The following is a 13,740-nucleotide window of genomic DNA, read 5'->3' on the forward strand; positions in this document are numbered from 1 at the left end:
CCCATAAATCTTGATTTTTGCAATCCAGCATAAAGGTAAAGTAGGCTGGAAGATGAGCCAGCTAAGAGTGTTTAAAGTCTTATGTGATAAAGCTGCAAATTGTAGATCTCTTGGGGGGAGGAAAAAGGACTTGAGCATCTTTATTAAACACGTCTTACAGTGTGAAAAATTCTGGTTCTAGCAGCGAGTTCTGATTTGTGTGCTGCAAAAAACCCCACTTATGATGGTGAAGGAGTATGGTGTATATTATAGTTACCTCATGCTGATGTACCTAATGGTTTTTAATCCATAGTTTGCTGGAGGCTTTATAAAACGAAGCGAGTACATTATAGGTACGTTAAGGCTGAGGGTGAGGATTGCAGAGGCAGTGCCAGAGCCTGCAACAAACCGTGGTTATTCTCGTTTTCCCTGCAGCCGCCGAGGCCCTGCGAGGCAGGGCGGGCAGAGCAGCCTCCACCGGTTCCCCCGGGCCGGGCCGGGCAGCAGCCGCGCCGGGAGAGCCGTGAGTAACCGCGGGAGGGGTCGGTAAGCGGCGGCGGGCACCCCGGGAGGGATGCGGCCGCAGCGTTTCCCCGCGGCTCCCCCCATCCTCACCGAAAACGGGCCGTGACCCAGAAGTTTTGCCAGCACCCTCCCGATTATTCAAGATTGCCGGGCGAAATGCGGCGGGGATGGGCGGCGGCGGTGCAAAGGGCTGCGGCACGGGGTGCAGCCCAGCGAAGGGCGGGATGGAGCTTGCCCTAAGTGGGGATCAGAAATGACCGGTTTCACCCAATTACGCCGTCACGGGCCAGAAGAGCCGAAAGCGGCGGGCGGGGGCGGCGGCTATCGATCCCGCTGGGTGCCTGCTAACGAGCCCGGCCAGTTAAGGTGCCTGCTGAGTTAGGCATTAAAAAACCATATATAATAAAAAAAGGGTGTGGTGGCAGGGCGCGGAGGCTGCTCGGAGGAGGAGGGGCAGGAGCTTTGGGCTGGGGGCGGTGCACCCCCGGGCATCTCTCCCTGCTCCCCCCCCCCCCCCCCCCCCCCCCCCCCCCCAAATCCCGGAGGAACCGGAGTCGTGTGCCCGCGGTGGTCCCCGCCCCCCCCCCCCCCGAAAAAAGGTTCCCCGCCGGGGGGCACACCCCACATGCGGGGCTCCGGCGCTCGCTGCGGTTGGGGTGACGGGTCTGTCCGCGCCCCCCCACCCCTTCTCCCTTTACCTGCCGCCGCCCCGCCCGTCCCGGCGCCGCCCCGGCGGGGGGGTGTCGGCCCGTCCGCGGCGGGGGCAGCGGGGCGTGGGGGCTGTGGGTGGCGGTGAAGGCGGCGTGTGACAGATGTCCTCCTCTGACAGCTCTCGGTATCAGCCCAGTGGCTCCCTGCCATTGGCTCAGTGCAGCCGACCGGCAAGGCTGCTCGCTATAATAACACTATGCCTGCCAGAGGCGGCAGCTCAGACGGCTCCGCCGCGGCCGTGCCGCCGCTCCTCCCCCGGCAGCCAGCGCCGCGCCGAGCCTGAGGGGCTGCACCCACCCCCCCCCGCCCCTGAGCCGGCCGGCGGCGCCGCACATGCCGCGGGGCCCCGCCGGCCCCGGCCCTCCCCGCCGAACCGAGGCTGGCCTGAGCGCCCCGCCGGTGGCGGGGAGGCGGCCCCGGCCCCATGGAGTGCTACTACATTGTCATCAGCTCCGCGCACCTCAGCAACGGGCACTTTCGCAACATCAAGGGAGTTTTCCGAGGCCCCCTCAGCAAGAACGGGAACAAAACTCTGGTAATGGCTCCTTCTCTTGCCTCCCCCCCTTCTCTCCTTACCTCCTCTTCACAGCAGCGTCTCCGGCTAACTGGAAACCGCTGCGTGTGCATTGCCAGGGATGCAGGCAGCCGGGGTGCTGGCCGTTTTTTTGCGCGGTCGACGGTGCCTTTACCGCCGTGGGGATGAGGTGCCCTCAGCTCCCGCCTGCCGGGCTCCCCTCCTTGCCGGGGGGCTGTCCCCGGCTCCCCGTATTCCCTGGGGCAGCCTGTGCAGCGGTAGGGTAGGCGCTTGCATGTCCTTTCTGAGCTGCTCATGTGGAGGCTGGTTGTGGAGAGGCTGTGAACGGAAAGCCCAGAGACCCTTCTCGGCGGGGAGCTGCAGGGCTGGGGCTCCGCCGCCCTCAGCGCGGGGTGAGGTCGGGGAGAGGCGGCAACTGCTCCGCTGAGGCGGCGGATGGGCATCCCTCGGCGAGGGGGACTCCCCTCACCCCGAGGGACTCCCATCACCCCGGCGCCGGGGACAGCTGGAGGGTCCTGCTTGATAAAGTGAAGAAGGGACCCGAAACTTGTTTTCTTGAGGTCTGAGCTGTTGGGGTAGGGAGATTCATTTGCTTGAGAATAGCTTCAGAAACGATATACGTTTTTGTTGATTGCCGTTTTTTAAAAGCAAAACTCTGGGTTTGAAAGGAATAGATGGGTTTAGGTAATAAGTCTGTATAGGCCGTTAAAACTGTTTCTGTATATATATACCATACTTTGATACCTTTACATCTATTGGGTTTCCTATGGTTTTTGCTGACTTGTTTGGACTTGCTTGGACTTGCTTTGCTACTATTGCTGAACTTTAATGGAAGAGTTATGCGATAGTATTGGCAATACATGTGCTCTCCTGCCTGTTCAGATAAAAGGGATGTAGGATAACAGCAGGCTGGGTGGGCTGCATCACGTAGCATCTCAATCATGGCACAACAAAGTGTGGACAGATGTCTGGAGAGTAGGATGGAGCTGAAATAGGGGCTTAGCCACGTTGTTTATTGCTCTCTCTCATCACTGTCTTATTTCGAAATCCCCTTTGGAGGAGATGGAGCAGAACTTACTCACCACATTCTTGTTCCCTCGAATGCACGACCTATATTGATGGGGAATTTACTGAAGTACTTAACATTTGCTAGAGTTGGCAAGCTTGCAGTTTCTCCTTAAATAAAGAGATTAAAGCAAGTCTGAGCCAAGGCATAAAAATAGTAACTACTACGAGAGAATCTGAGGCAGATTTTTGGACTGTTTCAAATGTAAAGTTCCTGCTTTCGCATTGTAAATCTTACCACAGTTTTATTTGCTGTGGATTCTGCATATTTTTCTGTCAGGGATTACATTCTTGGAATTTTAAACAAGTGTTTGTAGTATCCATGAGATGGCAATATGTGTGTAATATTTCACTGTTACAGTTGCAAAACCAAGACCTACTGTAGAAATATTTGGCACACTTTAAATAATTGCAGGATACGTTGTCTTCTACTGAACAATTTCAGTAAAGATGCATTTGGCAGGACTGAGAATACTCTGATGTAACTTTTGGACTGTGTGTTATCTTGCAATTCATAATTGATTCTGCTTCAATAGCATTTTATTGTTGCTTTTTTTTTTTTCCCTTGGCAAAAAAGCAGCCCAGTATTCTCAACATTCCCGATTGATTTATTTACTGGTCAAAACATGAGTGACCAAAATATTTTGGGGAAGACTGGTGTTAACTTAAAATTCAAATAAACACATTGTGCAGGCTTTGAAACGCTCTTGCTCTGGAAAGAAATTTAACTCACCCCTGCTCTTCAGTGAGAGAGAATAGATGTGAGGGGAGGAAAGATAGTATTGGTTGTGGATTTGCCATGAGAAACCTTACCTTTAAAAGCTTTTGTTGTGGGCAGTGAGCAGTGTAACTGTCAAAGTTTTTGCTGGGTTAAAAAGGGAGAGTTCTTGATGTTGGCTCTGTGGACAGCAAAATGAAGTTCTTTGCTATGAAATAAATAGTATATACACAGCCATCAAGACTTTTATTTATGTTTGAGCGATTTTTAATTTAAAGGAGGTAAAGATACTGCTGGGTTGTGATATAGCGTGATTGGATAGTTCAGACTAACAGTTCTGAGGCGCTGAAGTACATTTCAGACAGCTTCTATGGGGAAATCAAATGTTACATCATTTCAGAGGATCAGTTGCTTTCACTGTAAATAGGCTTTCAAACTTAAAAAGATGAAAATCTTTATTAATGCAAGGTAGAATATGTCTTTGGAAGTTCTGGTAAGAATACAGCCTTTTAATATGCTCTTGATGTCTTCCATCCTAGAATAAGACTAGGAGAAACAACAATTTGTAAATCTAAAAACCAGAAATATTTTGGAGCTGCTCTGACTCAGACGTATCTTCCCACTTTGCTGTAAAGCATTCAGTCTGTCTTCATCTATGCTCCAAGCTTTCTAAAACCCCTGCTTCCTTGTAAACTGAGGAGAACCTGAAAACAGCCTCTGTTTGTACAGCGTAGAATTGCTTCTGTGCAAAACTTAACGATACTTTGTTAAGCTTTGCTCCTCTTAAAGAGTTCTGCCACCACACTATCTAGAAAGAAAGGCGACTATGTGTGCTACAGTAGAATTTCACAGCAAGCAGGAAAGTGCTGGTCCTAGTCAAATGATGAAGTGGTTTCAAGATGATTTCACGTAGTGTATCTTCAAACCTGGAGCTGGTTAGGTTTCAAGGGAGGAAGGTCCTTAGAGCTTTTGGCTACTGTCCCACTCTGGAGTGACCTGGTATTCACCTGCAACTCATCTTTTTTGCCCTACTCTCCAAGAGAGGTCACTGAGAAACACTTTTCCCTGACTGTCCCTTCAGGTGATCCTTACGTGTTTATCCTCTGCCTGCGTCCTGTTTCACACAGAATTAGTCATTTAAAGCTTTATGAAGTTTTTGTTCAAGGGTCCCAGAAGGTAACAGGAAGAAAGAGCTACAAACCCTTGCTCACCTAGTAGGTAACGTGAAACACAAAACTTTGTCCTTTCAAAAAAGTCTTTGTTGGTGGAAAGCATCAGAGAGTTACTTTTTGGTAAAAAAGATGGAATAACAGTGTTTCTATTGCCTAGTTCCCAGGCGTGGCCTTTCTCTAACTCATGTCTACCTGTAATGCCTACTGAGTGCAGAGCTTTGAGATGGGGTTATTTGGAAGGTGGAGAGAAGTGGGCGAGGGATGAAGATACGAAGTAGGAGAATGAAGGGAAGGCCATGATTCTGTTCCTCGAGGGAACATGTACGGGGAAAACCTGAGCTTGGAGAGAAGTCAAAGGCACAAGAGGGAACAAAGCAAAGGGTGGATTTAGGCAAACTGAGGAAAGAGGCTACTGTAAAAAAATAACTTTTTTAATTAAATAAAATAAGAAAAAAATGCCCATGAATGAACCTTTAGTGAGATGGTGGGAGAAAATGAAGGACCGCGTATCTACGTACAGTTCTGGGTATTTGATGGCACAGCTTTGCATGCTACACAGTACGTGTGCTCCCCCAGGCCCACTGGGTGACTGTTCAGTGTGGGTAGGGCCTGCTTACCCAGTTGTAATCTGCTGCTCCTTATCAGAAAAATAAATCTGAATTATGAATTGACGGGAAATGGGCTCAGCACATGTGGAAGAATAACATCCAAATTCTTAATATTCCTTCAGAAAATGCAGCAGTTTGGTTAGAAGAAATTGGTGGTATTTTGGGCTGTTGGATAAGGCTTTATCCTCTCCTACTGCAGTTTCTACTGTCTGAAATACCTTCAAATATGTACAGTCTCATAATGATAGCTAATCTACTACTGGAGTGCTCTGTGGCAACTCTTTGGAAGGGATTTTTTGTTGGTGGAGTACCATCCAAGTGAACCACCTGCTGTCTGGTCTTTGCATGGCAGATGGTTTTTGAACAAGAAACTCAAAACTTACTATGTAGGTCAGTAATACGCAATGATGTCGCAAATTTCTGATGCTCTTTCTGCACTTTTATGTAATGATGCTTATGCCTTGGTGTTTTAATCAATGAATATAGGCCTGATTGCTTGGCCATTTCTTGTTGGGGTTCATACTCGGTGGCTTTGAAGCTTTTCCCAAGGCTGTTCTTTTTCGCAGCAGCAGTTTATAGAGGTTTGCCACAAACTCTTTATTTTGTCTATGGATCTCCTGAAGTTTTCATGCACTTACTGTGTTCTTTTTTTTATGCCTTATGTTATTGATGTCAAATTACACTAGTCTGTCTTTGTAATTCATCTTCCTTGCTGTGGCTGCTGTCTTGCAGCTTGTAATCTCGAAAAGTATTGAAACTTGTGTGAAAAAATAGCTCTCTGGAGGGAGAAATCAGTTTTTTGGAGTCACAACCACAGGTGATTTGCGAAATCCTCAAAATGTCTTTCAGAACATAAACCAAACCATTTTAAGGCATTATCCTAGTTACTTTATCCTAGTGTACGATTTCTGGTTGGTCAGCAAGAGAACTGACTCTTTGCTTGGTCTTCTGAGTAGCTAGTACATGGGTGGTGACTGAATACCTGCTATTTCACCCTAAGATATTCCACTCATGTAAATGGCTCTGTATCTGTTTCATTGAGATTTACAGTGATGGAGAACTGGTCGTGTAGGGCTCATTCACTTCTTTTAATTGGACAAACACATTTTCTCTGTTGGTGATCAGAATGAGTAAGGTCCTGTTACTTGCCTAAGGAGATCAGTGAAAAGTTTAGACCTTTATATGGTATAAACTGCTACTGTAATTCTAAGTGTCTTGTTGATATTGTTAGAAAGTAGGTAAGATCAAAAATTCCCTGATAAGTATTTGGTTAAAGGGCTGTAGTTTCAACTGTACCAAACACAGAAATCTATTATTGTGTACAACAATAACCTCTATATATGCACACATATATACATATAGGTTTATACTTTGGTTATAAATATGTACACAGGACTTCAGGGGTAGAATTGAAATAGCGGTCCCCAGCTCCAAGGGAGGCAGGCACAAATTATCTCAAACTGGAATCGAACTCTGAACTCAATGTGGTAAGCCCTGTGGAGAGGAAGATCACATGAACTTCAGGTGGCTACCATGTAGTACAGCTTCATGCCTCCCACTCAGCTTGGACATGGGTGCAGGGAGTGTATGTTGACCTTTAAAATACAATGTAGGTACAGGGCTGTCTAAAAAGCTGTTGGATGTCCATTTAGACCATCTTTTATTAATCCGATTGTTTGTACCATCAGCTCTCTTGCCTCTTAGGTTTATTGAACAAAACTGCTTTGAATTTTTATTTATATACCTGTGTGTGTATATGCATATATAAATACTTAAAACTTCTTTTAAAAGTTCTAGGGCTTAGTTCTGCTTTTATAAAAACTTCATGGAGTTCAGATACTAATACGCTAGTGTCTTCTGAAAATGCCATCTGTTGTTCAGGCTGTCTGTTGTCTTTAATTCTTTTACATTTTGTAGAATATTTTTGTATTTCCAGATCAACTAAAGTAAATATGTTGTAGTGGACATAAAAATCTATTTAATGAGAATTTCTATTACAAATGTCCGTACCCTACTACGGTAAGAAAGCAGTAAACTACCTGTAAAATAGCTTTCCTGATGAAGAATACTGAAGCTGTTGTACTTCTGCATGATCAGGTGGAAATGTCTGCTGATTTCAAGCTGTCTAATATCTATGTAAAATAAACAATACTTACCATAGGTTTATTTTAAATACTGGTAAAAACAGATCCTGCAGTTCTGTTTGCCATATTGTATATTGCCAGTAGCTGAGGGTAATCTTTAAATTAGATCTTATACATGCAGAATTTAATAAAACTATTGCAACATATTGTTTTTCATCTTTAGCGTTGCAGAGTTTGTAGGGTAGAGTTGTTAGGCTAGAGTTATATTGGTTAAGGGAGAAAAATCACCTGTCACTTTCATCAGTGGTTTGTCCCCTGTGGATCTGCTAATGTCTTTGGCGTTTCAGTGTGTTCACGACCTGAGTTTGGAACTTGGAAATGTTCGCATCTTTGCTATGAGAGAAGCTGAAGATCCCTAAGTCATTAAAATATTTAAACAACAAAACAAATTCTACCGAATTTAATTTGAATAGTTAATCAGCATCACTTAAATCATGATTGAAAACCAACCACTCAGGAGACAACAAAATAATTTGGTAAAATGGAAGTAACAATAAAATTGTATCTGTATTCTACTTCTAGAGCTCATTTGTACGAACGCAGGCAACTCCTTTTTTATTTTTATAAGGCTATCAGTAACAGTACTGATTCAAAGCATCATCAACAGGGTCATTTTGGTGAGTTGAGCGAACAGGAGGCTATCATAATTTAAGTCTATTTACAAAGCAACTCTGAGAAGGTCACAAGTCTCGTGCAGGGAGACGTGGCACTCTCATGTCCATCGGATTCTGAATGAGTGTATCATCTGGTCCAAAAAATAGCAGGAGCCAGAGTCCAACATGCAGCAGATTTAAACTGGGACAGCTTCTGATTCAGAGCTACTACTGAGGCAGACTTTTGTACTGTAAAAGCTTACTCAATGCATGGTAAGCTTCAAACACATTGGTATTCTGTTGAATGCGATTAGACTATTACCATGGTTAAATTAGTACACTTGTTTAGTTTTTTCAGGTCAAGGCCTTAAAGAGTAAGTCTGAGGAGAGCCTTTGCCTTGAATATTTTCTGATGCAAATATCCGTAGCAATCTCTTAGCTCACAGATACATAACATTAATTTTAACATGTTGCTCAAACTGGAAAACAGCGTTGCTAACACGTTTTAACGTGTTGCTAACTGGAAAACAGCAAGTTGGCTTCTGTATTTTCAAAACCACACATGTTTTTGGATTCATTAAACTTATTGAACCTTCTCAAGGTACAGGCTGCAAATCTAAAAGTCTTGCCTTTCCTGTAGGCTGTGGGAACATACGGGTTTTCTGACCTTCCTATCAGCAGGGGTTCACCGTTGAAAAAACTAGTTAACTGTGAGGACTAATCTAGAGGACTCTGAGTAGTAGCCTTTTAGTTTAGCACATAGGGTTTTCAAGTAGGACTTGACTAAGTAGCTGCAAGATCTTGGATGCCCCTAACTGGTGACAATTACAGTATTTCCTTTTTTGAATGGCATTTAGGCATGCCAACAGGAACAATTAATCTCTGCAAAAATCAAAGCAATTGAATAGATGCATCTTGAAAAGTAGGGATGGACTAAGATAATCCCACAAAATCAATCCAGAGCATTTTCTATTATTTAATATCTTAATATAGTTAATAATGATGGTGGCCTTATTTATAGCATTGATTCTTTAACACTGCCTGGTGGTGGTGGAAAGTGAGTTGATTTTTTTGTTTGCTCACTTGTGATTCAAACGTAAACACGGGAGAGGGAGTGAGCCTTCCTAATTTAGCTGTATCTGGCCAATCCCTTATAAACAAATACTAGTCAGACCCTTTTATTTTTCCACACATTTTCGGAGCGAGAACAAATGTTTTTCCTCCAGTGTTCTTGAGATACTGTTATTTGATGAGCTGTGACTTAATGTTGTTTAAAAAAACCCAAAGTAAACAAAACAACATTTACTCACAGGGAGGCACAATATTTGTCATGTTTAACCTTGTTTTTTCAATAGCGATAAGAAACTGCCTGAAGGCGTCAGGAAACTGGAATTTTAAACTCGTAGTGTAATTGATTTATTTTGTTAAAATATGTTTACGATTCCCTTCCTCTGAGGACTAGCTATGGCAGGGGTACAGATTGGGCAGAGGGTTTCATTTTTCTATTGGCAGAGGATGTTTGTTCTGAACCATCTGAGTTGTGTGCGAACATGAATTTCTGTGGAACCCTATTTTTTTTTTTTAATTAGTTCCGATAGTAAATTTCCAAATATTTTCAATATAGAATTTTAAATGGTGGTAGTTATACAGATAGTGTTGTAAGAAAGAAAATGCAACTTCTTCCCCCACAGCTCTAAGAGCAAATCCTCAAATAAGGCCTGGCGAGTAATCTCCAGATCTCCCGCCTGGCGTTGCTCTCCTCATTGCATATATTATCATGTTCTTTACAGAACACGGTTTTGACTTAAAATTCTTGAAACGTCTTGGAAAATATTTAGATTTGGTTTGAGGAACTGAGAGAGGGTTTTTTTTAGTATCTCATCGAAATTCTTGGTTTGTACAAATTATTTAGGACTCGTCAGGCTTTTTGTCTGACTGTGCTGATTTGCATTTCTTTAAAATGATTTTTTTTTTGTGTGTGTGTGAAAATGATATTTTTAGAAAGACTCCTTTCCCCAAATAGCAAGTGATCAGGCTACCTCCTCTGGGACTCAGCTCAACTCAAATATTCATGTTGCTAGATTTCTCACAGCTAGTGTATAGCCCTGTTACTTACATTGGCCAAGTCTTGGTCAGGTTGTTTTCTTTAAAACTTTGTAGTGCAAAATTTCTGGTAGAATTTGCATCTTTACCTTATAGAAATAAGTTTCTGGACTAGGAAAACTGCTTCCTTTCCAGCTTACTGATAACATGCTTCCACAGCAAATACAAATCAATGTGTCTGAGACTTGTGAGACTGTAATTTAAAAAAATAAAGTCTTTTCTGGGTGTAGGTGTCCATAAAGTTTGTGGATTTTTTTTCAATAAATACACTTACAACTTGATTTATATGGCAGAATGTACTTGTTCTTTTAGGGTATCTGTTTAAATAGCTTCAGTTTCTAAGTATTTAATATCTGCTGAAAGTGTTTTTAACAGGAGACCACAATACTATTACAGAATAGCGTATCAGCTACTACTTCATAAAATGGATTTTGATAAAATGTCTGGAGTTAAAACTTGGGGACACTCTTGGGTCTGTATAGGGTTATGATGCATACAGGAGTCTAGCTGAGCAGTCCATGAAACAACCCGAGCCTAAATCTGTAAAGCAAAATGCTTTTATTTTTTTTGAACTAGTCATTACTGAAACATATAATTATTTAGGGAAGTTTACTTGAAGATGTTTAATTGTATAAGATGTTTGGTCTTGCTCCGTTGGAAACAGTTGGCTTTATCACGAGGGAGAATAGCGTGGACAAAGATGTTCACTTAAAGCCTCGCTGGTCTCTAAACCTGCCTGTCCCAGGCTCGGCACGTAGGTCTTAGGCTGTTCCCAATTTGCAGGTCTGCTTTCTGCCCTTTTCAGCAACACTGCTTCTCTGTGCTAGGAAAAAAACGATGTGTAGTCTTCTAATCTTACGTCCAGTTCACTTCTCCTTAACTTCTCAGTTAATTGCTGGTCATGCTGGGAAGGAGTGGAGAGGTGACAATGAGGAGTGCCTGGGAGGTGGGGACAGGGAGGATGGGGAAGCAACCTGAGCAGCGCAGGGGTACCAGCTGTGGGACAGCACTCTGCCTTTCCGCTCCCAGTGGGCAAGGAGTAAGCCTGTCATCGGCTGTTACGGCCTTTGGAAAAGGCAGGGGTTTTTAAAGTGTATTTGTGGCTACAGTAATAAGCTTCTCTGGACCAACAGACTTGAATTAATCAGCAAAGGTAACTTTTACAGCGAGGCTTTTATTTATTTGTGTGTTAATATTTTTCATATACGTTTGGATAACTTGTTTTTATACCCCTAAATGTTAATACTGAGGAAAACAAAGAAGCTCGTAGGGTACACCAAGAATGACTTACCTGTTCCATTAATGCAAAACCTCTTCCCCATTTTTAATAGTACAGGAAGATGTTTATCTAGATGTTAAGCACTCACCTGGTTTGGTTTCTGAATTTAAAAAAAAAAGACGAAGTAAAGAAGTGGTATAAATAACATTATACCAGAGATGTTGGGCTTCTTATGTACTTGCAGCATAGCACGCTAGACTACAGTCTCCAGTATTTTTTCTTAAAGTAGTGTATTTTTACAAAATATTCTTTATTGTCAAAAAAAGTGATACAAAGTTCAGGTTTGCTTAAAAGTGGGACTCTGGAAACTTAATGTAATTACATAAAGAACATTACACTCTTTCATGTGAGCAGTTAACTGTTTATACAAATGAAACAGGGTTTTTAGTAGACTTTTTTTAAAGCAAAATACCTTTTATGCTGCTTATTTATGATAAATTCTTCTTAAAATATAGTTAGTTGAGGCTTTAGAATACTCTGAGGTTAGCAGTGGAATATACTGCTGAATAGATTTGGGTTTTGCTGGTTCTTTGCACTGATTTTTTCCTAATAGTAATGCTGATTTTTCTGATAGTTTTAAGGAAAATTTTCTCTCACGAGGGAGAAGAATCAAGATAATATTTGCTTGTCCTTCTGCTGTGCACTGAGCCACTGAATCATCTGACACCTGTTTGTTTGGCAAGTAAGTGAATGCATGAACTAGCAGGTAGAATTAAGGATTTAGAAAGAGACTAAACCCGTTTTAAAGGACCACTTCCAAAGGTTTATGGAGTTATAATACCAATGGCCTGTTGAGCAGAGAGAAGAGCTTGCTACCAACAGGATGTCAAAAATACTTGAGAGTTTCTTTATGAAACACCTTTGAGTGCTCGTGGGTATGGAAGTGTCAAGGCAATGTAATTAGAAAAACTCTCCTGAAACCCTGTAGCTGTAGCATTATGCTGGCAACTGCAGGTGGTGATAGAGTGTGCCCAGAGTGGACCTGCTTTATAAATAGCTGAGAAGTAAAGAAGAAAAGCGGAGTTGTTCAGCGTGCTAGTAGTTGAGGGGAAACTGCAGCTAGGTATGCGAAGGAAACAGAAATACCCAATCTATTTCATACAGAGAAAGGAAAAGTTACCAAACAATAGCAAACAATTATAGTGACTAATGATAAGATGGAGCTGGAGAAGGAGAATAACTATAGCTCAGGGACGAAGCCTGTCCCTGTCAGCATATTTGTGGTGGCAGTATCTGCCTTGTTCGTTCAGGTTCTTGCATTGAGAAATTGCACAGACTTGGGGAATTTTTGCTCTGACTCCTCTCGGAGGTGCATGGCGGGAGGCAACAGGCACAAGTTGGGACATGGGAAATCTGATCAGGTACAAGGAAAAAGAGAAAATTTGAGGGTGGTCAAGCACTGGTTGCCAGAGAGGCTGTGGGATCTCCATCCTTGGAGATGCTCAAAACTTCACTGAGCAGCCTTAATCTACTTGGCTGTGCTTGTGAGCAAGGTGTAGGACTAAATGCCCCTTCCATCCTCAGTCAACGTTACGACTCTGTGTTTGGTCTGTAGGAGAGCGGCTTTTAATTCAATCTTCTGTAACGAGGTTCCTCAGGGAGCGAGGCATGTCACTGTCATGTCCTGCCCATGGCCTTTCAGGACTGCTGGTTGCTCGTGGCTCACCTTGTCCCAGATGATGGCTGGCTGGCAGGAGTGATGTCTCCACTGACTTTCTCTGGGGATCTCCTAATCTGTCAGAGGTCTGAAATACAGTGCTTGTTTCAGCTCTGAGTAACAAATAAATCAAATGCAACTATTGAATCTACTTATGATTTCTTTTTAGGGATTCCCGAGCTGAGTCATGCGATTCATAGTCAGTGACCCAACTTGTAATTAAGAAAGATGATGGACTCGGAACTTGTCCAAAACTAATTCATATTTAGCTCTCACTCTCCACAAATCATATGCATTATCAGCAGTATTTTATTGATTACACTTTTTCATATTAAAAATTGCTGGAGTATATAATCTTAATTTTGGAAAGGCTCTTAAAAGGTACTCAGGAGCACTACCGATAGAGGAATTGATTTGTTGTCATTAGAACAGTATTATGCAGAGGCAAGAAAAACTCAAGCTGAGCATTTTCTAAAGGCATTGTATACTGCACTCTTGCATTACTGGAGGTGCAGATTGTTGCAAAGAAGGAAAAATAGGGAACAAGCCATAAAGCTTATCTTCTTCAGCCCACAGAGCTCTTGCACTGTGGGATGGTGGACAGTGTATACTTCCATAGTTTGAGTATTTCCAGGGAATTGATCAGGTATT

At 43.1% G+C, this 13,740-nt stretch overlaps 1 protein-coding gene across 1 annotated transcript in view; it reads left to right on the top strand.

The window, feature by feature from the left end:
- The first annotated feature begins 1,636 nt into the window (after window positions 1-1,636).
- ZNF804A (zinc finger protein 804A) overlaps window positions 1,637-13,740 on the top strand; it is a 155,037-nt gene continuing 142,933 nt past the window's right edge. The window contains exon 1 of the mRNA XM_050900227.1: window positions 1,637-1,750. Coding sequence (XP_050756184.1) covers window positions 1,640-1,750 — 111 coding nt within the window. The 5' untranslated portion in view covers window positions 1,637-1,639. The remainder of the gene's footprint in view (window positions 1,751-13,740) is intronic.

This window comes from Gymnogyps californianus, chromosome 7, assembly GCF_018139145.2.
Source record: "Gymnogyps californianus isolate 813 chromosome 7, ASM1813914v2, whole genome shotgun sequence".
NCBI lineage: Eukaryota > Metazoa > Chordata > Aves > Accipitriformes > Cathartidae > Gymnogyps > Gymnogyps californianus.